Source organism: Rhamphochromis sp. 'chilingali', assembly GCF_963969265.1.
Source record: "Rhamphochromis sp. 'chilingali' genome assembly, chromosome: 21".
NCBI lineage: Eukaryota > Metazoa > Chordata > Actinopteri > Cichliformes > Cichlidae > Rhamphochromis > Rhamphochromis sp. 'chilingali'.
Genome location: NC_137949.1, coordinates 17,395,129 through 17,421,095, shown reverse-complemented (window position 1 = coordinate 17,421,095; position 25,967 = coordinate 17,395,129). Strand labels below are relative to the sequence as shown.

General features: G+C 42.3%; 1 protein-coding gene across 1 annotated transcript in view; it reads right to left on the bottom strand.

The window, feature by feature from the left end:
• Nucleotides 1–25,967, bottom strand: part of LOC308389654 (uncharacterized protein) — a gene marked incomplete at both ends in the record, with an annotated part of 37,886 nt that overhangs the window by 299 nt on the left and 11,620 nt on the right. The window contains 95 exons of the mRNA XM_080871145.1: nt 104–216; nt 315–514; nt 731–898; nt 1,106–1,212; nt 1,365–1,477; nt 1,576–1,775; nt 1,990–2,157; nt 2,366–2,472; nt 2,625–2,737; nt 2,836–3,035; nt 3,252–3,419; nt 3,522–3,640; nt 3,730–3,833; nt 3,921–4,132; nt 4,220–4,366; nt 4,487–4,571; nt 4,680–4,707; nt 4,801–4,822; nt 5,027–5,052; nt 5,160–5,254; nt 5,352–5,560; nt 5,806–5,982; nt 6,091–6,197; nt 6,344–6,456; nt 6,555–6,754; nt 6,969–7,136; nt 7,344–7,450; nt 7,603–7,715; nt 7,814–8,013; nt 8,228–8,395; nt 8,603–8,709; nt 8,862–8,974; nt 9,073–9,272; nt 9,489–9,656; nt 9,759–9,877; nt 9,967–10,070; nt 10,158–10,369; nt 10,457–10,603; nt 10,724–10,808; nt 10,917–10,944; nt 11,038–11,059; nt 11,262–11,287; nt 11,395–11,489; nt 11,587–11,795; nt 12,041–12,217; nt 12,326–12,432; nt 12,579–12,691; nt 12,790–12,989; nt 13,204–13,371; nt 13,579–13,685; nt 13,838–13,950; nt 14,049–14,248; nt 14,463–14,630; nt 14,838–14,944; nt 15,097–15,209; nt 15,308–15,507; nt 15,724–15,891; nt 15,994–16,112; nt 16,202–16,305; nt 16,393–16,604; nt 16,692–16,838; nt 16,959–17,043; nt 17,152–17,179; nt 17,273–17,294; nt 17,495–17,520; nt 17,628–17,722; nt 17,820–18,028; nt 18,274–18,450; nt 18,559–18,665; nt 18,812–18,924; nt 19,023–19,222; nt 19,437–19,604; nt 19,812–19,918; nt 20,071–20,183; nt 20,282–20,481; nt 20,696–20,863; nt 21,071–21,177; nt 21,330–21,442; nt 21,541–21,740; nt 21,957–22,124; nt 22,227–22,345; nt 22,435–22,538; nt 22,626–22,837; nt 22,925–23,071; nt 23,192–23,276; nt 23,385–23,412; nt 23,506–23,527; nt 23,733–23,758; nt 23,866–23,960; nt 24,058–24,266; nt 24,512–24,688; nt 24,797–24,903; nt 25,050–25,162; nt 25,261–25,460; nt 25,675–25,842. Of these exons, the coding sequence (XP_080727271.1) occupies nt 104–216; nt 315–514; nt 731–898; nt 1,106–1,212; nt 1,365–1,477; nt 1,576–1,775; nt 1,990–2,157; nt 2,366–2,472; nt 2,625–2,737; nt 2,836–3,035; nt 3,252–3,419; nt 3,522–3,640; nt 3,730–3,833; nt 3,921–4,132; nt 4,220–4,366; nt 4,487–4,571; nt 4,680–4,707; nt 4,801–4,822; nt 5,027–5,052; nt 5,160–5,254; nt 5,352–5,560; nt 5,806–5,982; nt 6,091–6,197; nt 6,344–6,456; nt 6,555–6,754; nt 6,969–7,136; nt 7,344–7,450; nt 7,603–7,715; nt 7,814–8,013; nt 8,228–8,395; nt 8,603–8,709; nt 8,862–8,974; nt 9,073–9,272; nt 9,489–9,656; nt 9,759–9,877; nt 9,967–10,070; nt 10,158–10,369; nt 10,457–10,603; nt 10,724–10,808; nt 10,917–10,944; nt 11,038–11,059; nt 11,262–11,287; nt 11,395–11,489; nt 11,587–11,795; nt 12,041–12,217; nt 12,326–12,432; nt 12,579–12,691; nt 12,790–12,989; nt 13,204–13,371; nt 13,579–13,685; nt 13,838–13,950; nt 14,049–14,248; nt 14,463–14,630; nt 14,838–14,944; nt 15,097–15,209; nt 15,308–15,507; nt 15,724–15,891; nt 15,994–16,112; nt 16,202–16,305; nt 16,393–16,604; nt 16,692–16,838; nt 16,959–17,043; nt 17,152–17,179; nt 17,273–17,294; nt 17,495–17,520; nt 17,628–17,722; nt 17,820–18,028; nt 18,274–18,450; nt 18,559–18,665; nt 18,812–18,924; nt 19,023–19,222; nt 19,437–19,604; nt 19,812–19,918; nt 20,071–20,183; nt 20,282–20,481; nt 20,696–20,863; nt 21,071–21,177; nt 21,330–21,442; nt 21,541–21,740; nt 21,957–22,124; nt 22,227–22,345; nt 22,435–22,538; nt 22,626–22,837; nt 22,925–23,071; nt 23,192–23,276; nt 23,385–23,412; nt 23,506–23,527; nt 23,733–23,758; nt 23,866–23,960; nt 24,058–24,266; nt 24,512–24,688; nt 24,797–24,903; nt 25,050–25,162; nt 25,261–25,460; nt 25,675–25,842 (12,433 nt within the window). The remainder of the gene's footprint in view (nt 1–103; nt 217–314; nt 515–730; nt 899–1,105; nt 1,213–1,364; nt 1,478–1,575; nt 1,776–1,989; nt 2,158–2,365; nt 2,473–2,624; nt 2,738–2,835; nt 3,036–3,251; nt 3,420–3,521; nt 3,641–3,729; nt 3,834–3,920; nt 4,133–4,219; nt 4,367–4,486; nt 4,572–4,679; nt 4,708–4,800; nt 4,823–5,026; nt 5,053–5,159; nt 5,255–5,351; nt 5,561–5,805; nt 5,983–6,090; nt 6,198–6,343; nt 6,457–6,554; nt 6,755–6,968; nt 7,137–7,343; nt 7,451–7,602; nt 7,716–7,813; nt 8,014–8,227; nt 8,396–8,602; nt 8,710–8,861; nt 8,975–9,072; nt 9,273–9,488; nt 9,657–9,758; nt 9,878–9,966; nt 10,071–10,157; nt 10,370–10,456; nt 10,604–10,723; nt 10,809–10,916; nt 10,945–11,037; nt 11,060–11,261; nt 11,288–11,394; nt 11,490–11,586; nt 11,796–12,040; nt 12,218–12,325; nt 12,433–12,578; nt 12,692–12,789; nt 12,990–13,203; nt 13,372–13,578; nt 13,686–13,837; nt 13,951–14,048; nt 14,249–14,462; nt 14,631–14,837; nt 14,945–15,096; nt 15,210–15,307; nt 15,508–15,723; nt 15,892–15,993; nt 16,113–16,201; nt 16,306–16,392; nt 16,605–16,691; nt 16,839–16,958; nt 17,044–17,151; nt 17,180–17,272; nt 17,295–17,494; nt 17,521–17,627; nt 17,723–17,819; nt 18,029–18,273; nt 18,451–18,558; nt 18,666–18,811; nt 18,925–19,022; nt 19,223–19,436; nt 19,605–19,811; nt 19,919–20,070; nt 20,184–20,281; nt 20,482–20,695; nt 20,864–21,070; nt 21,178–21,329; nt 21,443–21,540; nt 21,741–21,956; nt 22,125–22,226; nt 22,346–22,434; nt 22,539–22,625; nt 22,838–22,924; nt 23,072–23,191; nt 23,277–23,384; nt 23,413–23,505; nt 23,528–23,732; nt 23,759–23,865; nt 23,961–24,057; nt 24,267–24,511; nt 24,689–24,796; nt 24,904–25,049; nt 25,163–25,260; nt 25,461–25,674; nt 25,843–25,967) is intronic.

The window sequence follows — 25,967 nt, the reverse complement described above, 5'->3', positions numbered from 1 at the left end:
GGTTTCTGACTGGTAGACATGAAAGAATTTAAGTTTTTTGTCTGAGTGCTTTTCTAGACATTTCACACTGGAAAGCACATAACACACCCTATGTCTGCCCTACCTGGCTCATTGATGGCATTGTCAGCATTTCTTAGGTAGCCCAGCAGACCATGTGTGATCTCTTGCCGTCTGTACAGTGGCATCTCCTGGATAACTAAAGCCAACCCACTCACACTGCAACAGTTGAAAGAAAACGTTCTCATGCTGTTCTTTGTCACTATTGTCATTTTCTGTTACAACAAAATCTTGATTGCTCCAAGAAAGCTACTCACATGACTTGGTAGTTCGTGCAGCTGATGGTTGTGGTTGTGTTTATCAGCATTTCTGGAGTAAAACTGGCAAGGATAGGAATCAGTTTCACATGGAACCAAAGTTCATAGTCGTTTGTCGTGAAAGTGGAGAAATGTGGACTGATGATGATGAAGGTCGTATTCATGACCCGATCTCTCACAACAGGCTGGAAATGTGGGGTCTGTCATATTAAAGTGGAAAAAGACATAAGCAAATGTGAGATTGCATGTTGGAAGTACACCCATACAACATGGTACAAAGGCTGTAACCATTTGTTTTCTAAGATACAATAGCCAACAATGGATGTAGCGGTTGAGACCGATGTTTTATTCTGTATTTACTTCTGGAATCAAATATCCGCATTGTCCTCCTTCACCCTTTTAGGAGGCTAGCCTACCTGTCCATTGGCTGTCAGCTGTGTCAGGAATTCATCCACATTTTTTAGAGCGTTGCCCTGTTCAAGTTGTTCAAACACAAGATCAATAAAATCTGTGTTATTTGAGGCTCCAGAGCTCAGTAGCAGCTGTGCCACCTGAGAGGGATTGAGCGTCGACAACAATCCAGCCTACAACAGGGAATCAACATAATATCAGACAGCAGTAATGACCAATGCTGTGGGTAAAGGATTACAGTTTGCAACCAAAGAAAGTGTGCTCTATGATTTGCTTGTATTTTTTATATGGCAAAATAAACTCCTGTGTTTGTCTTCTTAAGTCTACAATTTTGTTTTTCTGCTCTTAAGGGAGGACTAGAAGTGCAATGTAGGGCTTACCGTAGAGATGTTGAAGTCTTTGAGGTCAGAGTACGCTGTATATTGGACGAATGGACCCAGATTTGCTTTAACCCATTGGGCATCACTCTCATTTTGTTGCCTGCAAGCTAAGGCATGCAAACAAAAGTTAGGATGTGCTCAATTTAGGAAGGTTTCTGACTGGTAGACATGAAAGAATTTGTGGGCAAGTTTTTTGTCTGAGTGCTTTTCAAGACATTTCACACTGGAAAGCACATAACGCACCCTATGTCTGCCCTACCTGGCTCATTGATGGCATTGTCAGCATTTCTTAGGTAGCCCAGCAGACCACGTGTGATCTCTTGCCGTCTATACAGTGGCATCTCCTGGATAACTAAAGCCAACCCACTCACACTGCAACAGTTGAAAGAAAACGTTCTCATGCTGTTCTTTGTCACTATTGTCATTTTCATTTACAACAAAATCTTGATTGCTCCAAGAAAGCTACTCACATGACTTGGTAGTTTGTGCAGCTGATGGTTGTGGTTGTGTTTATCAGCATTTCTGGAGTAAAACTGGCAAGGATAGGAATCAGTTTCACATGGAACCAAAGTTCATAGTCGTTTGTCGTGAAAGTGGAGAAATGTGGACTGATGATGATGAAGGTCGTATTCATGACCCGATCTCTCACAACAGGCTGGAAATGTGGGGTCTGTCATATTAAAGTGGAAAAAGACATAAGCAAATGTGAGATTGCATGTTTGAAGTACACCCATACAACATGGTACAAAGGCTGTAACCATTTGTTTTCTAAGATACAATAGCCAACAATGGATGTAGCGGTTGAGACCGATTTTTTATTCTGTTTATCTCTGGAATCAAATATCCGCATTGTCCTCCTTCACCCTTTTAGGAGGCTAGCCTACCTGTCCATTGGCTGTCAGCTGTGTCAGGAATTCATCCACATTTTTTAGAGCGTTGCCCTGTTCAAGTTGTTCAAACACAAGATCAATAAAATCTGTGTTATTTGAGGCTCCAGAGCTCAGTAGCAGCTGTGCCACCTGAGAGGGATTGAGCGTCGACAACAATCCAGCCTACAACAGGGAATCAACATAATATCAGACAGCAGTAATGACCAATGCTGTGGGTAAAGGATTACAGTTTGCAACCAAAGAAAGTGTGCTCTATGATTTGCTTGTACTTTTTGATATGGCAAAATAAACTCCTGTGTTTGTCTTCTTAAGTCTACAATTTTGTTTTCCTGCTCTTAAGGGAGGACTAGAAGTGCAATGTAGGGCTTACCGTAGAGATGTTGAAGTCTTTGAGGTCAGAGTACGCTGTATATTGAACGAATGGACCCAGATTTGCTTTAACCCATTGGGCATCACTCTCATTTTGTTGCCTGCAAGCTAAGGCATGCAAACAAAAGTTAGGATGTGCTCAATTTAGGAAGGTTTCTGACTGGTAGACATGAAAGAATTTGTGGGCAAGTTTTTTGTCTGAGTGCTTTTCAAGACATTTCACACTGGAAAGCACATAACGCACCCTATGTCTGCCCTACCTGGCTCATTGATGGCATTGTCAGCATTTCTTAGGTAGCCCAGCAGACCACGTGTGATCTCTTGCCGTCTATACAGTGGCATCTCCTGGATAACTAAAGCCAACCCACTCACACTGCAACAGTTGAAAGAAAACGTTCTCATGCTGTTCTTTGTCACTATTGTCATTTTCATTTACAACAAAATCTTGATTGCTCCAAGAAAGCTACTCACATGACTTGGTAGTTTGTGCAGCTGATGGTTGTGGTTGTGTTTATCAGCATTTCTGGAGTAAAACTGGCAAGGATAGGAATCAGTTTCACATGGAACCAAAGTTCATAGTCGTTTGTCGTGAAAGTGGAGAAATGTGGACTGATGACGATGAAGGTCGTATTCATGATCCGATCTCTCACAACAGGCTGGAAAATTGGCATCTGTGAAATTGAGGTGGAAAAGAAGCTAAGCAATACAGAGACTGCATGTTGCAAATGTACTCATACAACATGGTACAAAGGCTGCAAGCAATTCTTTTCTATGATAGACTCCTTGAAGACTTGTGTAGCGGTTTAGCAAATGTCTTATTCTGTCTTATCCTGCTGGAATAAAACACCAGGATTGTCCTCCTTCACCCTTTTAGAAGCCTAGCATACCTGTCCATTGGCTGTCAGTTGTGTGAGGAATCCATCCACATTTTTTAGAGCGTTGCCCTCTTGCAGTCGCTCAAACACACGATCAATCAAATCTGTGTTATTGGAGGCTCCCAAACTCAGTACCAGCTGTGCCATCTGAGAAGGACTGAGGACTGACAACAATTCAGCCTACAAAAGAGAACCAGCATAATATAAGACAGCAGTCATGGAAATGTTCTGGGTAAAAGAATTCCGTTTACAGGAAGATGTACATCTGCAGTTGGCACTCACAGTGGACAAATTAGGATTGAAGGCTTGCAAGTCCTGCACAGTTGCAAAATCAGAGAAGTCGCCAAGGTTTGCCTTTAACCACGCTTGGCTCCCCGTGATAGATGAGACACAGCCAGGATCTGCAGAAAAAGCAAGAAAGTTATTGACAGGGTAATATACCACATGTTGTCATGGAAAAACCAAAGTGAGCTTGAGTTTCTCCTTTTACCTGTTGAGTCATTTCTTGACAAGAACGGTTTGATGAAGTGAGTGAAGACTGCTTGCTGTGTGTCTCTGTCCATGGATGCCTTTTGGCTTCCAAATGCCTGAATGCTACATTTGAGAGAAAGCTTTCAACATCTAAACTTCTAGTCAACTGCAAGTTTGCAGAATAGAGCAATATGTCTCATATTTACTTACACAGTCTGGTATGTCTGGCAGCTGAAGTTTTTGGAGCTAAGGCAAAATAGGAAGTTGAAAGATGGAACGGCCAGAAACGGACGGATCTTTGTTTTGAACCAGCTGGTAATGAACTCCTCACTCTGTAGTTGTGCCTGGTTGAAGTTGTCAATTCTCACTTCTCCAAGAGCCTCGAGCACATTTGACGAGGTCGGGTAAGTGTTGTTGCTGGCCTTGAATTGGCAGAAAAATAATTGTAGCTGGACCCAAACTTCACGCAGGGAAACGGCAATATTGTGAAAATGTGATTTTGTACTTACCATGTTAGCAAATGTCTCAAGGGCCTGGTCCAGTACAGCAGAGGCTTTTTGGAAGAAAAGCTTCCAGACTTCTACTGGGTATATGTTTTGGCTTTTCAGTGTGCAGTTCAGCAGTGTGACCAAGTTGCTGGATGTGAGATAGGGAGCCTTGAAAAAGAAAATTGACAAAGAATACAGCCATTTTGTCAGAGCTCATGGAGATTTGTCTCAGAACCATAATGGGGCAAAATCTATGTTCTGTTTTTGGAGTTTAAAAAGGAATCTTACAGAGGAACAGGCATGTTCTGTGATGGTGAAATTGCACAGGGCTGCCGAGGAATTGCCAGCTGACAGGATTTGTTCAAGCTTTGAACTGTGGAAAAAACACAATAAATTGAAATCCAATGCCCCCTTATTTGCACTGTGTTAACGAATTTTACCTAGACAGAATCAACATTGAACAAAACGGCATTTCACCCACCCATCAACTCCATCACAAATGAGATTCACTGTGAAAAGAGAATGGTTGTGTGTCAGATAATAGTCCTTCAGAATGCATTTATATCCTTTGAGTTGAAATGTCTACTTTTAGACAGACTTACCATGAACTGGGGTCACCTTGCACTGAAGACAAAGAAAATATGATTGTTAGTATAGTGGAAACATCTTCTTCAAGTGTAAATACCTTGACTTTGTCACAGTTGGCCCAATTAGTGTGCCAAACCTGGATCAACTATTGGATAACCCATGTAAGACACACACCCCCCCCCCCCCCCCCCCCCCCCCAACACACACACACACACACACACCCCAAAAAACTAATCTTACCACAAAGGAAGCTGGAACTGAGCAGCCTGTTTGGGAAGAAAAAGAAAGGAAACAAATCAATGGAGTAGTCATTACAGTGCTGGTACTGGGCTTTTGAGAAAAGTTTAGTCAGGAAAGCCTATTTGCCACATACGTGGGAATGTGTCCTGGAGGTACTGCTTGCTTGATCTCACGCCCTGTGAAAGGTCCAGTGGCAATGCTGCCAAACTCTGCGCAAGACCATCGTATCTAAAGGAAGAAAAGAATTCATTGTGACTTGTCAGGAGCCTCAGCTTGGCATTGTGCACACCCAAATGTCTAACTGTGGATATCAGAAATATCTTACATAGCCTGGTAGGATTCACAGGTGATGTTACTGGGGATCACCCGCAAGCTGCTAGGAAGGATGCTCGCCATCACAGGAACCAAATAAACCTGGAACCACTGTTGATAGTCTTCTGGCTGAAAGTCTTTAAGCTGAGGAGCAAGGGCTGTCAAGGTCAGGTTCAAAATGGTGTCTCGCACATCTGGATTTTGGATGAAGGTGACATTTCTCTGAAAAGAGAAGGGGATCATAATAAGGTCAGAGAGGAAGTCCTGAAGTCTTTGTGGAAATGTGGAGGTGAGGGGGAGCTTATCTAAACTAAATCTTTGTACTTCTGTACAGCAGGGATGCCTCAAGGCATGAAGCATATCAGAAATGGATCATTTTGAGTTAAACACTTGAGCAGGCTTATGAAAGAACACTGTTAACATTTGTTGATGTTTGCACTGAGGTAAGGTTACCAATGAGAATTCACCTGCTTGTTGATGTTTGCAAAAGCCTGGAAGAATTGGTTGAGCTGCTCATAATCACTGGTCTCTGTCAAGCTTGTCAACACCTCCCTTACAACATTTGCATTGTTTAAAGCACCACTGTTTGGATCTAGGATTAGTTCAGCCTTCTGCGATGGTGAAAGAACGTCCAGAACTGTCAGCTATGGATACAAAAAAGTAGAATTCATGAAATGCATGTCTTTTGTATAATTTCCAGAATTTTGCTTTGCTATTCTCAAGAAAGACAGGAAGAGTAATATGAAGATTACCGTAGAGATGTTGAAGTCTTTGAGGTCAGAGTACGCTGAATATTGGATGAATGGACCCAGATTTGCTTTAACCCATTGGGCATCGCTCTCATTTTGTTGCCTGCAAGCTAAGACACGCAGACAAAACTTAAGATGTGCTCAATTTAGGAAGGTTTCTGACTGGTAGACATGAAAGAATTTAAGTTTTTTGTCTGAGTGCTTTTCCAGACATTTCACACTGGAAAGCACATAACGCACCCTATGTCTGCCCTACCTGGCTCATTGATGGCATTGTCAGCATTTCTTAGGTAGCCCAGCAGACCATGTGTGATCTCTTGCCGTCTGTACAGTGGCATCTCCTGGATAACTAAAGCCAACCCACTCACACTGCAACAGTTGAAAGAAAACGTTCTCATGCTGTTCTTTGTCACTATTGTCATTTTCTGTTACACCAAAATCTTGATTGCTCCAAGAAAGCTACTCACATGACTTGGTAGTTTGTGCAGCTGATGGTTGTGGTTGTGTTTATGAGCATTTCTGGAGTAAAACTGGCAAGGATAGGAATCAGTTTCACATGGAACCAAAGTTCATAGTCGTTTGTCGTGAAAGTGGAGAAATGTGGACTGATGATGATGAAGGTCGTATTCATGACCCGATCTCTCACAACAGGCTGGAAATGTGGGGTCTGTCATGTTAAAGTGGAAAAAGACATAAGCAAATGTGAGATTGCATGTTGGAAGTACACTCATACAACATGGTACAAAGGCTGTAACCATTTGTTTTCTAAGATACAATAGCCAACAATGGATGTAGCGGTTGAGACCGATGTTTTATTCTGTTTACTTCTGGAATCAAATATCCGCATTGTCCTCCTTCACCCTTTTAGGAGGCTAGCCTACCTGTCCATTGGCTGTCAGCTGTGTCAGGAATTCATCCACATTTTTTAGAGCGTTGCCCTGTTCAAGTTGTTCAAACACAAGATCAATAAAATCTGTGTTATTTGAGGCTCCAGAGCTCAGTAGCAGCTGTGCCACCTGAGAGGGATTGAGCGTTGACAACAATCCAGCCTACAACAAGGAATCAACATAATATCAGACAGCAGTAATGACCAATGCTGTGGGTAAAGGATTACAGTTTGCAACCAAAGAAAGTGTGTTCTATGATTTGCTTGTATTTTTTATATGGCAAAATAAACTCCTGTGTTTGTCTTCTTAAGTCTACAATTTTGTTTTCCTGTTCTTAAGGGAGGACTAGAAGTGCAATGTAGGGCTTACCGTAGAGATGTTGAAGTCTTTGAGGTCAGAGTACGCTGTATATTGGACGAATGGACCCAGATTTGCTTTAACCCATTTGGCATCACTCTCATTTTGTTGCCTGCAAGCTAAGGCATGCAAACAAAAGTTAGGATGTGCTCAATTTAGGAAAGTTTCTGACAGGTAGACATGAAAGAATTTGTGGGCAAGTTTTTTGTCTGAGTGCTTTTCAAGACATTTCACACTGGAAAGCACATAACGCACCCTATGTTTGCCCTACCTGGCTCATTGATGGCATTGTCAGCATTTCTTAGGTAGCCCAGCAGACCATGTGTGATCTCTTGCCGTCTGTACAGTGGCATCTCCTGGATAACTAAAGCCAACCCACTCACACTGCAACAGTTGAAAGAAAACGTTCTCATGCTGTTCTTTGTCACTATTGTCATTTTCATTTGCAACAAAATCTTGATTGCTCCAAGAAAGCTACTCACATGACTTGGTAGTTTGTGCAGCTGATGGTTGTGGTTGCGTTTATGAGCATTTCTGGAGTAAAACTGGCAAGGATAGGAATCAGTTTCACATGGAACCAAAGTTCATAGTCGTTTGTCGTGAAAGTGGAGAAATGTGGACTGATGATGATGAAGGTCGTATTCATGACCCGATCTCTCACAACAGGCTGGAAATGTGGGGTCTGTCATATTAAAGTGGAAAAAGACATAAGCAAATGTGAGATTGCATGTTGGAAGTACACCCATACAACATGGTACAAAGGCTGTAACCATTTGTTTTCTAAGATACAATAGCCAACAATGGATGTAGCGGTTGAGACCGATGTTTTATTCTGTTTACTTCTGGAATCAAATATCCGCATTGTCCTCCTTCACCCTTTTAGGAGGCTAGCCTACCTGTCCATTGGCTGTCAGCTGTGTCAGGAATTCATCCACATTTTTTAGAGCGTTGCCCTGTTCAAGTTGTTCAAACACAAGATCAATAAAATCTGTGTTATTTGAGGCTCCAGAGCTCAGTAGCAGCTGTGCCACCTGAGAGGGATTGAGCGTCGACAACAATCCAGCCTACAACAGGGAATCAACATAATATCAGACAGCAGTAATGACCAATGCTGTGGGTAAAGGATTACAGTTTGCAACCAAAGAAAGTGTGCTCTATGATTTGCTTGTATTTTTGATATGGCAAAATAAACTCCTGTGTTTGTCTTCTTAAGTCTACAATTTTGTTTTCCTGTTCTTAAGGGAGGACTAGAAGTGCAATGTAGGGCTTACCGTAGAGATGTTGAAGTCTTTGAGGTCAGAGTACGCTGTATATTGGGCGAATGGACCCAGATTTGCTTTAACCCATTGGGCATCACTCTCATTTTGTTGCCTGCAAGCTAAGGCATGCAAACAAAAGTTAGGATGTGCTCAATTTAGGAAGGTTTCTGACTGGTAGACATGAAAGAATTTGTGGGCAAGTTTTTTGTCTGAGTGCTTTTCAAGACATTTCACACTGGAAAGCACATAACGCACCCTATGTCTGCCCTACCTGGCTCATTGATGGCATTGTCAGCATTTCTTAGATAGCCCAGCAGACCATGTGTGATCTCTTGCCGTCTGTACAGTGGCATCTCCTGGATAACTAAAGCCAACCCACTCACACTGCAACAGTTGAAAGAAAACGTTCTCATGCTGTTCTTTGTCACTATTGTCATTTTCATTTGCAACAAAATCTTGATTGCTCCAAGAAAGCTACTCACATGACTTGGTAGTTTGTGCAGCTGATTTTTGTGGTTGTGTTTATCAGCATTTCTGGAGTAAAACTGGCAAGGATAGGAATCAGTTTCACATGGAACCAAAGTTCATAGTCGTTTGTCGTGAAAGTGGAGAAATGTGGACTGATGATGATGAAGGTCGTATTCATGACCCGATCTCTCACAACAGGCTGGAAAATTGGCATCTGTGAAATTGAGGTGGAAAAGAAGCTAAGCAATACAGAGACTGCATGTTGCAAATGTACTCATACAACATGGTACAAAGGCTGCAAGCAATTCTTTTCTATGATAGACTCCTTGAAGACTTGTGTAGCGGTTTAGCAAATGTCTTATTCTGTCTTATCCTGCTGGAATAAAACACCAGGATTGTCCTCCTTCACCCTTTTAGAAGCCTAGCATACCTGTCCATTGGCTGTCAGTTGTGTGAGGAATCCATCCACATTTTTTAGAGCGTTGCCCTCTTGCAGTCGCTCAAACACACGATCAATCAAATCTGTGTTATTGGAGGCTCCCAAACTCAGTACCAGCTGTGCCATCTGAGAAGGACTAAGGACTGACAACAATTCAGCCTACAAAAGAGAACCAGCATAATATAAGACAGCAGTCATGGAAATGTTCTGGGTAAAAGAATTCCGTTTACAGGAAGATGTACATCTGCAGTTGGCACTCACAGTGGACAAATTAGGATTGAAGGCTTGCAAGTCCTGCACAGTTGCAAAATCAGAGAAGTCGCCAAGGTTTGCCTTTAGCCACGCTTGGCTCCCCGTGATAGATGAGACACAGCCAGGATCTGCAGAAAAAGCAAGAAAGTTATTGACAGGGTAATATACCACATGTTGTCATGGAAAAACCAAAGTGAGCTTGAGTTTCTCCTTTTACCTGTTGAGTCATTTCTTGACAAGAACGGTTTGATGAAGTGAGTGAAGACTGCTTGCTGTGTGTCTCTGTCCATGGATGCCTTTTGGCTTCCAAATGCCTGAATGCTACATTTGAGAGAAAGCTTTCAACATCTAAACTTCTAGTCAACTGCAAGTTTGCAGAATAGAGCAATATGTCTCATATTTACTTACACAGTCTGGTATGTCTGGCAGCTGAAGTTTTTGGAGCTAAGGCAAAATAGGAAGTTGAAAGATGGAACGGCCAGAAACGGACGGATCTTTGTTTTGAACCAGCTGGTAATGAACTCCTCACTCTGTAGTTGTGCCTGGTTGAAGTTGTCAATTCTCACTTCTCCAAGAGCCTCGAGCACATTTGACGAGGTCGGGTAAGTGTTGTTGCTGGCCTTGAATTGGCAGAAAAATAATTGTAGCTGGACCCAAACTTCACGCAGGGAAACGGCAATATTGTGAAAATGTGATTTTGTACTTACCATGTTAGCAAATGTCTCAAGGGCCTGGTCCAGTACAGCAGAGGCTTTTTGGAAGAAAAGCTTCCAGACTTCTACTGGGTATATGTTTTGGCTTTTCAGTGTGCAGTTCAGCAGTGTGACCAAGTTGCTGGATGTGAGATAGGGAGCCTTGAAAAAGAAAATTGACAAAGAATACAGCCATTTTGTCAGAGCTCATGGAGATTTGTCTCAGAACCATAATGGGGCAAAATCTATGTTCTGTTTTTGGAGTTTAAAAAGGAATCTTACAGAGGAACAGGCATGTTCTGTGATGGTGAAATTGCACAGGGCTGCCGAGGAATTGCCAGCTGACAGGATTTGTTCAAGCTTTGAACTGTGGAAAAAACACAATAAATTGAAATCCAATGTCCCCTTAATTGCACTGTGTTAACGAATTTTACCTAGACAGAATCAACATTGAACAAAACGGCATTTCACCCACCCATCAACTCCATCACAAATGAGATTCACTGTGAAAAGAGAATGGTTGTGTGTCAGATAATAGTCCTTCAGAATGCATTTATATCCTTAGAGTTGAAATGTCTACTTTTAGACAGACTCACCATGAACTGGGGTCACCTTGCACTGAAGACAAAGAAAATATGATTGTTAGTATAGTGGAAACATCTTCTTCAAGTGTAAATACCTTGACTTTGTCACAGTTGGCCCAATTAGTGTGCCAAACCTGGATCAAATATTGGATAACCCATGCAAGACACCCCCCCCCCCCCCCCACACACACACACACACACACACACACACACACACCCCAAAAAACTAATCTTACCACAAAGGAAGCTGGAACTGAGCAGCCTGTTTGGGAAGAAAAAGAAAGGAAACAAATCAATGGAGTAGTCATTACAGTGCTGGTACTGGGCTTTTGAGAAAAGTTTAGTCAGGAAAGCCTATTTGCCACATACGTGGGAATGTGTCCTGGAGGTACTGCTTGCTTGATCTCACGCCCTGTGAAAGGTCCAGTGGCAATGCTGCCAAACTCTGCGCAAGACCATCGTATCTAAAGGAAGAAAAGAATTCATTGTGACTTGTCAGGAGCCTCAGCTTGGCATTGTGCACACCCAAATGTCTAACTGTGGATATCAGAAATATCTTACATAGCCTGGTAGGATTCACAGGTGATGTTACTGGGGATCACCCGCAAGCTGCTAGGAAGGATGCTCGCCATCACAGGAACCAAATAAACCTGGAACCACTGTTGATAGTCTTCTGGCTGAAAGTCTTTAAGCTGAGGAGCAAGGGCTGTCAAGGTCAGGTTCAAAATGGTGTCTCGCACATCTGGATTTTGGATGAAGGTGACATTTCTCTGAAAAGAGAAGGGGATCATAATAAGGTCAGAGAGGAAGTCCTGAAGTCTTTGTGGAAATGTGGAGGTGAGGGGGAGCTTATCTAAACTAAATCTTTGTACTTCTGTACAGCAGGGATGCCTCAAGGCATGAAGCATATCAGAAATGGATCATTTTGAGTTAAACACTTGAGCAGGCTTATGAAAGAACACTGTTAACATTTGTTGATGTTTGCACTGAGGTAAGGTTACCAATGAGAATTCACCTGCTTGTTGATGTTTGCAAAAGCCTGGAAGAATTGGTTGAGCTGCTCATAATCACCGGTCTCTGTCAAGCTTGTCAACACCTCCCTTACAACATGTGCATCGTTTAAAGCACCACTGTTTGGATCTAGGATTAGTTCAGCCTTCTGCGATGGTGAAAGAACGTCCAGAACTGTCAGCTATGGATACAAAAAAGTAGAATTCATGAAATGCATGTCTTTTGTATAATTTCCAGAATTTTGCTTTGCTATTCTCAAGAAAGACAGGAAGAGTAATATGAAGATTACCGTAGAGATGTTGAAGTCTTTGAGGTCAGAGTACGCTGAATATTGGATGAATGGACCCAGATTTGCTTTAACCCATTGGGCATCGCTCTCATTTTGTTGCCTGCAAGCTAAGACACGCAGACAAAACTTAAGATGTGCTCAATTTAGGAAGGTTTCTGACTGGTAGACATGAAAGAATTTAAGTTTTTTGTCTGAGTGCTTTTCCAGACATTTCACACTGGAAAGCACATAACGCACCCTATGTCTGCCCTACCTGGCTCATTGATGGCATTGTCAGCATTTCTTAGGTAGCCCAGCAGACCATGTGTGATCTCTTGCCGTCTGTACAGTGGCATGTCCTGGATAACTAAAGCCAACCCACTCACACTGCAACAGTTGAAAGAAAACGTTCTCATGCTGTTCTTTGTCACTATTGTCATTTTCTGTTACACCAAAATCTTGATTGCTCCAAGAAAGCTACTCACATGACTTGGTAGTTTGTGCAGCTGATGGTTGTGGTTGTGTTTATGAGCATTTCTGGAGTAAAACTGGCAAGGATAGGAATCAGTTTCACATGGAACCAAAGTTCATAGTCGTTTGTCGTGAAAGTGGAGAAATGTGGACTGATGATGATGAAGGTCGTATTCATGACCCGATCTCTCACAACAGGCTGGAAATGTGGGGTCTGTCATATTAAAGTGGAAAAAGACATAAGCAAATGTGAGATTGCATGTTGGAAGTACACTCATACAACATGGTACAAAGGCTGTAACCATTTGTTTTCTAAGATACAATAGCCAACAATGGATGTAGCGGTTGAGACCGATGTTTTATTCTGTTTACTTCTGGAATCAAATATCCGCATTGTCCTCCTTCACCCTTTTAGGAGGCTAGCCTACCTGTCCATTGGCTGTCAGCTGTGTCAGGAATTCATCCACATTTTTTAGAGCGTTGCCCTGTTCAAGTTGTTCAAACACAAGATCAATAAAATCTGTGTTATTTGAGGCTCCAGAGCTCAGTAGCAGCTGTGCCACCTGAGAGGGATTGAGCGTTGACAACAATCCAGCCTACAACAAGGAATCAACATAATATCAGACAGCAGTAATGACCAATGCTGTGGGTAAAGGATTACAGTTTGCAACCAAAGAAAGTGTGTTCTATGATTTGCTTGTATTTTTTATATGGCAAAATAAACTCCTGTGTTTGTCTTCTTAAGTCTACAATTTTGTTTTCCTGCTCTTAAGGGAGGACTAGAAGTGCAATGTAGGGCTTACCGTAGAGATGTTGAAGTCTTTGAGGTCAGAGTACGCTGTATATTGGACGAATGGACCCAGCTTTGCTTTAACCCATTGGGCATCACTCTCATTTTGTTGCCTGCAAGCTAAGGCATGCAAACAAAAGTTAGGATGTGCTCAATTTAGGAAAGTTTCTGACAGGTAGACATGAAAGAATTTGTGGGCAAGTTTTTTGTCTGAGTGCTTTTCAAGACATTTCACACTGGAAAGCACATAACGCACCCTATGTTTGCCCTACCTGGCTCATTGATGGCATTGTCAGCATTTCTTAGGTAGCCCAGCAGACCATGTGTGATCTCTTGCCGTCTGTACAGTGGCATCTCCTGGATAACTAAAGCCAACCCACTCACACTGCAACAGTTGAAAGAAAACGTTCTCATGCTGTTCTTTGTCACTATTGTCATTTTCATTTGCAACAAAATCTTGATTGCTCCAAGAAAGCTACTCACATGACTTGGTAGTTTGTGCAGCTGATGGTTGTGGTTGCGTTTATGAGCATTTCTGGAGTAAAACTGGCAAGGATAGGAATCAGTTTCACATGGAACCAAAGTTCATAGTCGTTTGTCGTGAAAGTGGAGAAATGTGGACTGATGATGATGAAGGTCGTATTCATGACCCGATCTCTCACAACAGGCTGGAAATGTGGGGTCTGTCATATTAAAGTGGAAAAAGACATAAGCAAATGTGAGATTGCATGTTGGAAGTACACCCATACAACATGGTACAAAGGCTGTAACCATTTGTTTTCTAAGATACAATAGCCAACAATGGATGTAGCGGTTGAGACCGATGTTTTATTCTGTTTACTTCTGGAATCAAATATCCGCATTGTCCTCCTTCACCCTTTTAGGAGGCTAGCCTACCTGTCCATTGGCTGTCAGCTGTGTCAGGAATTCATCCACATTTTTTAGAGCGTTGCCCTGTTCAAGTTGTTCAAACACAAGATCAATAAAATCTGTGTTATTTGAGGCTCCAGAGCTCAGTAGCAGCTGTGCCACCTGAGAGGGATTGAGCGTTGACAACAATCCAGCCTACAACAAGGAATCAACATAATATCAGACAGCAGTAATGACCAATGCTGTGGGTAAAGGATTACAGTTTGCAACCAAAGAAAGTGTGTTCTATGATTTGCTTGTATTTTTTATATGGCAAAATAAACTCCTGTGTTTGTCTTCTTAAGTCTACAATTTTGTTTTCCTGTTCTTAAGGGAGGACTAGAAGTGCAATGTAGGGCTTACCGTAGAGATGTTGAAGTCTTTGAGGTCAGAGTACGCTGTATATTGGACGAATGGACCCAGCTTTGCTTTAACCCATTGGGCATCACTCTCATTTTGTTGCCTGCAAGCTAAGGCATGCAAACAAAAGTTAGGATGTGCTCAATTTAGGAAAGTTTCTGACAGGTAGACATGAAAGAATTTGTGGGCAAGTTTTTTGTCTGAGTGCTTTTCAAGACATTTCACACTGGAAAGCACATAACGCACCCTATGTTTGCCCTACCTGGCTCATTGATGGCATTGTCAGCATTTCTTAGGTAGCCCAGCAGACCATGTGTGATCTCTTGCCGTCTGTACAGTGGCATCTCCTGGATAACTAAAGCCAACCCACTCACACTGCAACAGTTGAAAGAAAACGTTCTCATGCTGTTCTTTGTCACTATTGTCATTTTCATTTGCAACAAAATCTTGATTGCTCCAAGAAAGCTACTCACATGACTTGGTAGTTTGTGCAGCTGATGGTTGTGGTTGCGTTTATGAGCATTTCTGGAGTAAAACTGGCAAGGATAGGAATCAGTTTCACATGGAACCAAAGTTCATAGTCGTTTGTCGTGAAAGTGGAGAAATGTGGACTGATGATGATGAAGGTCGTATTCATGACCCGATCTCTCACAACAGGCTGGAAAATTGGCATCTGTGAAATTGAGGTGGAAAAGAAGCTAAGCAATACAGAGACTGCATGTTGCAAATGTACTCATACAACATGGCACAAAGGCTGCAAGCAATTCTTTTCTATGATAGACTCCTTGAAGACTTGTGTAGCGGTTTAGCAAATGTCTTATTCTGTCTTATCCTGCTGGAATAAAACACCAGGATTGTCCTCCTTCACCCTTTTAGAAGCCTAGCATACCTGTCCATTGGCTGTCAGTTGTGTGAGGAATCCATCCACATTTTTTAGAGCGTTGCCCTCTTGCAGTCGCTCAAACACACGATCAATCAAATCTGTGTTATTGGAGGCTCCCAAACTCAGTACCAGCTGTGCCATCTGAGAAGGACTAAAGACTGACAACAATTCAGCCTACAAAAGAGAACCAGCATAATATAAGACAGCAGTCATGGAAATGTTCTGGGTAAAAGAATTCCGTTTACAGGAAGATGTACATCTGCAGTTGGCACTCACAGTGGACAAATTAGGATTGAAGGCTTGCAAGTCCTGCACAGTTGCAAAATCAGAGAAGTCGCCAAGGTTTGCCTTTAGCCACCCTTGGCTCCCCGTGATAGATGAGACACAGCCAGGATCTGCAGAAAAAGCAAGAAAGTTATTGACAGGGTAATATACCACATGTTGTCATGGAAAAACCAAAGTGAGCTTGAGTTTCTCCTTTTACCTGTTGAGTCATTTCTTGACAAGAACGGTTTGATGAAGTGAGTGAAGACTGCTTGCTGTGTGTCTCTGTCCATGGATGCCTTTTGGCTTCCAAATGCCTGAATGCTACATTTGAGAGAAAGCTTTCAACATCTAAACTTCTAGTCAACTGCAAGTTTGCAGAATAGAGCAATATGTCTCATATTTACTTACACAGTCTGGTATGTCTGGCAGCTGAAGTTTTTGGAGCTAAGGCAAAATAGGAAGTTGAAAGATGGAACGGCCAGAAACGGACGGATCTTTGTTTTGAACCAGCTGGTAATGAACTCCTCACTCTGTAGTTGTGCCTGGTTGAAGTTGTCAATTCTCACTTCTCCAAGAGCCTCGAGCACATTTGACGAGGTCGGGTAAGTGTTGTTGCTGGCCTTGAATTGGCAGAAAAATAATTGTAGCTGGACCCAAACTTCACGCAGGGAAACGGCAATATTGTGAAAATGTGATTTTGTACTTACCATGTTAGCAAATGTCTCAAGGGCCTGGTCCAGTACAGCAGAGGCTTTTTGGAAGAAAAGCTTCCAGACTTCTACTGGGTATATGTTTTGGCTTTTCAGTGTGCAGTTCAGCAGTGTGACCAAGTTGCTGGATGTGAGATAGGGAGCCTTGAAAAAGAAAATTGACAAAGAATACAGCCATTTTGTCAGAGCTCATGGAGATTTGTCTCAGAACCATAATGGGGCAAAATCTATGTTCTGTTTTTGGAGTTTAAAAAGGAATCTTACAGAGGAACAGGCATGTTCTGTGATGGTGAAATTGCACAGGGCTGCCGAGGAATTGCCAGCTGACAGGATTTGTTCAAGCTTTGAACTGTGGAAAAAACACAATAAATTGAAATCCAATGCCCCCTTATTTGCACTGTGTTAACGAATTTTACCTAGACAGAATCAACATTGAACAAAACGGCATTTCACCCACCCATCAACTCCATCACAAATGAGATTCACTGTGAAAAGAGAATGGTTGTGTGTCAGATAATAGTCCTTCAGAATGCATTTATATCCTTTGAGTTGAAATGTCTACTTTTAGACAGACTTACCATGAACTGGGGTCACCTTGCACTGAAGACAAAGAAAATATGATTGTTAGTATAGTGGAAACATCTTCTTCAAGTGTAAATACCTTGACTTTGTCACAGTTGGCCCAATTAGTGTGCCAAACCTGGATCAACTATTGGATAACCCATGTAAGACACACCCCCCCCCCCCCCCCCCCCCCCAACACACACACACACACACACACCCCAAAAAACTAATCTTACCACAAAGGAAGCTGGAACTGAGCAGCCTGTTTGGGAAGAAAAAGAAAGGAAACAAATCAATGGAGTAGTCATTACAGTGCTGGTACTGGGCTTTTGAGAAAAGTTTAGTCAGGAAAGCCTATTTGCCACATACGTGGGAATGTGTCCTGGAGGTACTGCTTGCTTGATCTCACGCCCTGTGAAAGGTCCAGTGGCAATGCTGCCAAACTCTGCGCAAGACCATCGTATCTAAAGGAAGAAAAGAATTCATTGTGACTTGTCAGGAGCCTCAGCTTGGCATTGTGCACACCCAAATGTCTAACTGTGGATATCAGAAATATCTTACATAGCCTGGTAGGATTCACAGGTGATGTTACTGGGGATCACCCGCAAGCTGCTAGGAAGGATGCTCGCCATCACAGGAACCAAATAAACCTGGAACCACTGTTGATAGTCTTCTGGCTGAAAGTCTTTAAGCTGAGGAGCAAGGGCTGTCAAGGTCAGGTTCAAAATGGTGTCTCGCACATCTGGATTTTGGATGAAGGTGACATTTCTCTGAAAAGAGAAGGGGATCATAATAAGGTCAGAGAGGAAGTCCTGAAGTCTTTGTGGAAATGTGGAGGTGAGGGGGAGCTTATCTAAACTAAATCTTTGTACTTCTGTACAGCAGGGATGCCTCAAGGCATGAAGCATATCAGAAATGGATCATTTTGAGTTAAACACTTGAGCAGGCTTATGAAAGAACACTGTTAACATTTGTTGATGTTTGCACTGAGGTAAGGTTACCAATGAGAATTCACCTGCTTGTTGATGTTTGCAAAAGCCTGGAAGAATTGGTTGAGCTGCTCATAATCACTGGTCTCTGTCAAGCTTGTCAACACCTCCCTTACAACATTTGCATTGTTTAAAGCACCACTGTTTGGATCTAGGATTAGTTCAGCCTTCTGCGATGGTGAAAGAACGTCCAGAACTGTCAGCTATGGATACAAAAAAGTAGAATTCATGAAATGCATGTCTTTTGTATAATTTCCAGAATTTTGCTTTGCTATTCTCAAGAAAGACAGGAAGAGTAATATGAAGATTACCGTAGAGATGTTGAAGTCTTTGAGGTCAGAGTACGCTGAATATTGGATGAATGGACCCAGATTTGCTTTAACCCATTGGGCATCGCTCTCATTTTGTTGCCTGCAAGCTAAGACACGCAGACAAAACTTAAGATGTGCTCAATTTAGGAAGGTTTCTGACTGGTAGACATGAAAGAATTTAAGTTTTTTGTCTGAGTGCTTTTCCAGACATTTCACACTGGAAAGCACATAACGCACCCTATGTCTGCCCTACCTGGCTCATTGATGGCATTGTCAGCATTTCTTAGGTAGCCCAGCAGACCATGTGTGATCTCTTGCCGTCTGTACAGTGGCATCTCCTGGATAACTAAAGCCAACCCACTCACACTGCAACAGTTGAAAGAAAACGTTCTCATGCTGTTCTTTGTCACTATTGTCATTTTCTGTTACACCAAAATCTTGATTGCTCCAAGAAAGCTACTCACATGACTTGGTAGTTTGTGCAGCTGATGGTTGTGGTTGTGTTTATGAGCATTTCTGGAGTAAAACTGGCAAGGATAGGAATCAGTTTCACATGGAACCAAAGTTCATAGTCGTTTGTCGTGAAAGTGGAGAAATGTGGACTGATGATGATGAAGGTCGTATTCATGACCCGATCTCTCACAACAGGCTGGAAATGTGGGGTCTGTCATATTAAAGTGGAAAAAGACATAAGCAAATGTGAGATTGCATGTTGGAAGTACACTCATACAACATGGTACAAAGGCTGTAACCATTTGTTTTCTAAGATACAATAGCCAACAATGGATGTAGCGGTTGAGACCGATGTTTTATTCTGTTTACTTCTGGAATCAAATATCCGCATTGTCCTCCTTCACCCTTTTAGGAGGCTAGCCTACCTGTCCATTGGCTGTCAGCTGTGTCAGGAATTCATCCACATTTTTTAGAGCGTTGCCCTGTTCAAGTTGTTCAAACACAAGATCAATAAAATCTGTGTTATTTGAGGCTCCAGAGCTCAGTAGCAGCTGTGCCACCTGAGAGGGATTGAGCGTTGACAACAATCCAGCCTACAACAAGGAATCAACATAATATCAGACAGCAGTAATGACCAATGCTGTGGGTAAAGGATTACAGTTTGCAACCAAAGAAAGTGTGCTCTATGATTTGCTTGTATTTTTTATATGGCAAAATAAACTCCTGTGTTTGTCTTCTTAAGTCTACAATTTTGTTTTCCTGTTCTTAAGGGAGGACTAGAAGTGCAATGTAGGGCTTACCGTAGAGATGTTGAAGTCTTTGAGGTCAGAGTACGCTGTATATTGGACGAATGGACCCAGATTTGCTTTAACCCATTTGGCATCACTCTCATTTTGTTGCCTGCAAGCTAAGGCATGCAAACAAAAGTTAGGATGTGCTCAATTTAGGAAAGTTTCTGACAGGTAGACATGAAAGAATTTGTGGGCAAGTTTTTTGTCTGAGTGCTTTTCAAGACATTTCACACTGGAAAGCACATAACGCACCCTATGTTTGCCCTACCTGGCTCATTGATGGCATTGTCAGCATTTCTTAGGTAGCCCAGCAGACCATGTGTGATCTCTTGCCGTCTGTACAGTGGCATCTCCTGGATAACTAAAGCCAACCCACTCACACTGCAACAGTTGAAAGAAAACGTTCTCATGCTGTTCTTTGTCACTATTGTCATTTTCATTTGCAACAAAATCTTGATTGCTCCAAGAAAGCTACTCACATGACTTGGTAGTTTGTGCAGCTGATGGTTGTGGTTGCGTTTATGAGCATTTCTGGAGTAAAACTGGCAAGGATAGGAATCAGTTTCACATGGAACCAAAGTTCATAGTCGTTTGTCGTGAAAGTGGAGAAATGTGGACTGATGATGATGAAGGTCGTATTCATGACCCGATCTCTCACAACAGGCTGGAAATGTGGGGTCTGTCATATTAAAGTGGAAAAAGACATAAGCAAATGTGAGATTGCATGTTGGAAGTACACCCATACAACATGGTACAAAGGCTGTAACCATTTGTTTTCTAAGATACAATAGCCAACAATGGATGTAGCGGTTGAGACCGATGTTTTATTCTGTTTACTTCTGGAATCAAATATCCGCATTGTCCTCCTTCACCCTTTTAGGAGGCTAGCCTACCTGTCCATTGGCTGTCAGCTGTGTCAGGAATTCATCCACATTTTTTAGAGCGTTGCCCTGTTCAAGTTGTTCAAACACAAGATCAATAAAATCTGTGTTATTTGAGGCTCCAGAGCTCAGTAGCAGCTGTGCCACCTGAGAGGGATTGAGCGTCGACAACAATCCAGCCTACAACAGGGAATCAACATAATATCAGACAGCAGTAATGACCAATGCTGTGGGTAAAGGATTACAGTTTGCAACCAAAGAAAGTGTGCTCTATGATTTGCTTGTATTTTTGATATGGCAAAATAAACTCCTGTGTTTGTCTTCTTAAGTCTACAATTTTGTTTTCCTGTTCTTAAGGGAGGACTAGAAGTGCAATGTAGGGCTTACCGTAGAGATGTTGAAGTCTTTGAGGTCAGAGTACGCTGTATATTGGGCGAATGGACCCAGATTTGCTTTAACCCATTGGGCATCACTCTCATTTTGTTGCCTGCAAGCTAAGGCATGCAAACAAAAGTTAGGATGTGCTCAATTTAGGAAGGTTTCTGACTGGTAGACATGAAAGAATTTGTGGGCAAGTTTTTTGTCTGAGTGCTTTTCAAGACATTTCACACTGGAAAGCACATAACGCACCCTATGTCTGCCCTACCTGGCTCATTGATGGCATTGTCAGCATTTCTTAGATAGCCCAGCAGACCATGTGTGATCTCTTGCCGTCTGTACAGTGGCATCTCCTGGATAACTAAAGCCAACCCACTCACACTGCAACAGTTGAAAGAAAACGTTCTCATGCTGTTCTTTGTCACTATTGTCATTTTCATTTGCAACAAAATCTTGATTGCTCCAAGAAAGCTACTCACATGACTTGGTAGTTTGTGCAGCTGATTTTTGTGGTTGTGTTTATCAGCATTTCTGGAGTAAAACTGGCAAGGATAGGAATCAGTTTCACATGGAACCAAAGTTCATAGTCGTTTGTCGTGAAAGTGGAGAAATGTGGACTGATGATGATGAAGGTCGTATTCATGACCCGATCTCTCACAACAGGCTGGAAAATTGGCATCTGTGAAATTGAGGTGGAAAAGAAGCTAAGCAATACAGAGACTGCATGTTGCAAATGTACTCATACAACATGGTACAAAGGCTGCAAGCAATTCTTTTCTATGATAGACTCCTTGAAGACTTGTGTAGCGGTTTAGCAAATGTCTTATTCTGTCTTATCCTGCTGGAATAAAACACCAGGATTGTCCTCCTTCACCCTTTTAGAAGCCTAGCATACCTGTCCATTGGCTGTCAGTTGTGTGAGGAATCCATCCACATTTTTTAGAGCGTTGCCCTCTTGCAGTCGCTCAAACACACGATCAATCAAATCTGTGTTATTGGAGGCTCCCAAACTCAGTACCAGCTGTGCCATCTGAGAAGGACTAAGGACTGACAACAATTCAGCCTACAAAAGAGAACCAGCATAATATAAGACAGCAGTCATGGAAATGTTCTGGGTAAAAGAATTCCGTTTACAGGAAGATGTACATCTGCAGTTGGCACTCACAGTGGACAAATTAGGATTGAAGGCTTGCAAGTCCTGCACAGTTGCAAAATCAGAGAAGTCGCCAAGGTTTGCCTTTAGCCACGCTTGGCTCCCCGTGATAGATGAGACACAGCCAGGATCTGCAGAAAAAGCAAGAAAGTTATTGACAGGGTAATATACCACATGTTGTCATGGAAAAACCAAAGTGAGCTTGAGTTTCTCCTTTTACCTGTTGAGTCATTTCTTGACAAGAACGGTTTGATGAAGTGAGTGAAGACTGCTTGCTGTGTGTCTCTGTCCATGGATGCCTTTTGGCTTCCAAATGCCTGAATGCTACATTTGAGAGAAAGCTTTCAACATCTAAACTTCTAGTCAACTGCAAGTTTGCAGAATAGAGCAATATGTCTCATATTTACTTACACAGTCTGGTATGTCTGGCAGCTGAAGTTTTTGGAGCTAAGGCAAAATAGGAAGTTGAAAGATGGAACGGCCAGAAACGGACGGATCTTTGTTTTGAACCAGCTGGTAATGAACTCCTCACTCTGTAGTTGTGCCTGGTTGAAGTTGTCAATTCTCACTTCTCCAAGAGCCTCGAGCACATTTGACGAGGTCGGGTAAGTGTTGTTGCTGGCCTTGAATTGGCAGAAAAATAATTGTAGCTGGACCCAAACTTCACGCAGGGAAACGGCAATATTGTGAAAATGTGATTTTGTACTTACCATGTTAGCAAATGTCTCAAGGGCCTGGTCCAGTACAGCAGAGGCTTTTTGGAAGAAAAGCTTCCAGACTTCTACTGGGTATATGTTTTGGCTTTTCAGTGTGCAGTTCAGCAGTGTGACCAAGTTGCTGGATGTGAGATAGGGAGCCTTGAAAAAGAAAATTGACAAAGAATACAGCCATTTTGTCAGAGCTCATGGAGATTTGTCTCAGAACCATAATGGGGCAAAATCTATGTTCTGTTTTTGGAGTTTAAAAAGGAATCTTACAGAGGAACAGGCATGTTCTGTGATGGTGAAATTGCACAGGGCTGCCGAGGAATTGCCAGCTGACAGGATTTGTTCAAGCTTTGAACTGTGGAAAAAACACAATAAATTGAAATCCAATGTCCCCTTAATTGCACTGTGTTAACGAATTTTACCTAGACAGAATCAACATTGAACAAAACGGCATTTCACCCACCCATCAACTCCATCACAAATGAGATTCACTGTGAAAAGAGAATGGTTGTGTGTCAGATAATAGTCCTTCAGAATGCATTTATATCCTTAGAGTTGAAATGTCTACTTTTAGACAGACTCACCATGAACTGGGGTCACCTTGCACTGAAGACAAAGAAAATATGATTGTTAGTATAGTGGAAACATCTTCTTCAAGTGTAAATACCTTGACTTTGTCACAGTTGGCCCAATTAGTGTGCCAAACCTGGATCAAATATTGGATAACCCATGCAAGACACCCCCCCCCCCCCCCCCCCCCACACACACACACACACACACACACACACACACCCCAAAAAACTAATCTTACCACAAAGGAAGCTGGAACTGAGCAGCCTGTTTGGGAAGAAAAAGAAAGGAAACAAATCAATGGAGTAGTCATTACAGTGCTGGTACTGGGCTTTTGAGAAAAGTTTAGTCAGGAAAGCCTATTTGCCACATACGTGGGAATGTGTCCTGGAGGTACTGCTTGCTTGATCTCACGCCCTGTGAAAGGTCCAGTGGCAATGCTGCCAAACTCTGCGCAAGACCATCGTATCTAAAGGAAGAAAAGAATTCATTGTGACTTGTCAGGAGCCTCAGCTTGGCATTGTGCACACCCAAATGTCTAACTGTGGATATCAGAAATATCTTACATAGCCTGGTAGGATTCACAGGTGATGTTACTGGGGATCACCCGCAAGCTGCTAGGAAGGATGCTCGCCATCACAGGAACCAAATAAACCTGGAACCACTGTTGATAGTCTTCTGGCTGAAAGTCTTTAAGCTGAGGAGCAAGGGCTGTCAAGGTCAGGTTCAAAATGGTGTCTCGCACATCTGGATTTTGGATGAAGGTGACATTTCTCTGAAAAGAGAAGGGGATCATAATAAGGTCAGAGAGGAAGTCCTGAAGTCTTTGTGGAAATGTGGAGGTGAGGGGGAGCTTATCTAAACTAAATCTTTGTACTTCTGTACAGCAGGGATGCCTCAAGGCATGAAGCATATCAGAAATGGATCATTTTGAGTTAAACACTTGAGCAGGCTTATGAAAGAACACTGTTAACATTTGTTGATGTTTGCACTGAGGTAAGGTTACCAATGAGAATTCACCTGCTTGTTGATGTTTGCAAAAGCCTGGAAGAATTGGTTGAGCTGCTCATAATCACCGGTCTCTGTCAAGCTTGTCAACACCTCCCTTACAACATGTGCATCGTTTAAAGCACCACTGTTTGGATCTAGGATTAGTTCAGCCTTCTGCGATGGTGAAAGAACGTCCAGAACTGTCAGCTATGGATACAAAAAAGTAGAATTCATGAAATGCATGTCTTTTGTATAATTTCCAGAATTTTGCTTTGCTATTCTCAAGAAAGACAGGAAGAGTAATATGAAGATTACCGTAGAGATGTTGAAGTCTTTGAGGTCAGAGTACGCTGAATATTGGATGAATGGACCCAGATTTGCTTTAACCCATTGGGCATCGCTCTCATTTTGTTGCCTGCAAGCTAAGACACGCAGACAAAACTTAAGATGTGCTCAATTTAGGAAGGTTTCTGACTGGTAGACATGAAAGAATTTAAGTTTTTTGTCTGAGTGCTTTTCCAGACATTTCACACTGGAAAGCACATAACGCACCCTATGTCTGCCCTACCTGGCTCATTGATGGCATTGTCAGCATTTCTTAGGTAGCCCAGCAGACCATGTGTGATCTCTTGCCGTCTGTACAGTGGCATGTCCTGGATAACTAAAGCCAACCCACTCACACTGCAACAGTTGAAAGAAAACGTTCTCATGCTGTTCTTTGTCACTATTGTCATTTTCTGTTACACCAAAATCTTGATTGCTCCAAGAAAGCTACTCACATGACTTGGTAGTTTGTGCAGCTGATGGTTGTGGTTGTGTTTATGAGCATTTCTGGAGTAAAACTGGCAAGGATAGGAATCAGTTTCACATGGAACCAAAGTTCATAGTCGTTTGTCGTGAAAGTGGAGAAATGTGGACTGATGATGATGAAGGTCGTATTCATGACCCGATCTCTCACAACAGGCTGGAAATGTGGGGTCTGTCATATTAAAGTGGAAAAAGACATAAGCAAATGTGAGATTGCATGTTGGAAGTACACTCATACAACATGGTACAAAGGCTGTAACCATTTGTTTTCTAAGATACAATAGCCAACAATGGATGTAGCGGTTGAGACCGATGTTTTATTCTGTTTACTTCTGGAATCAAATATCCGCATTGTCCTCCTTCACCCTTTTAGGAGGCTAGCCTACCTGTCCATTGGCTGTCAGCTGTGTCAGGAATTCATCCACATTTTTTAGAGCGTTGCCCTGTTCAAGTTGTTCAAACACAAGATCAATAAAATCTGTGTTATTTGAGGCTCCAGAGCTCAGTAGCAGCTGTGCCACCTGAGAGGGATTGAGCGTCGACAACAATCCAGCCTACAACAAGGAATCAACATAATATCAGACAGCAGTAATGACCAATGCTGTGGGTAAAGGATTACAGTTTGCAACCAAAGAAAGTGTGTTCTATGATTTGCTTGTATTTTTTATATGGCAAAATA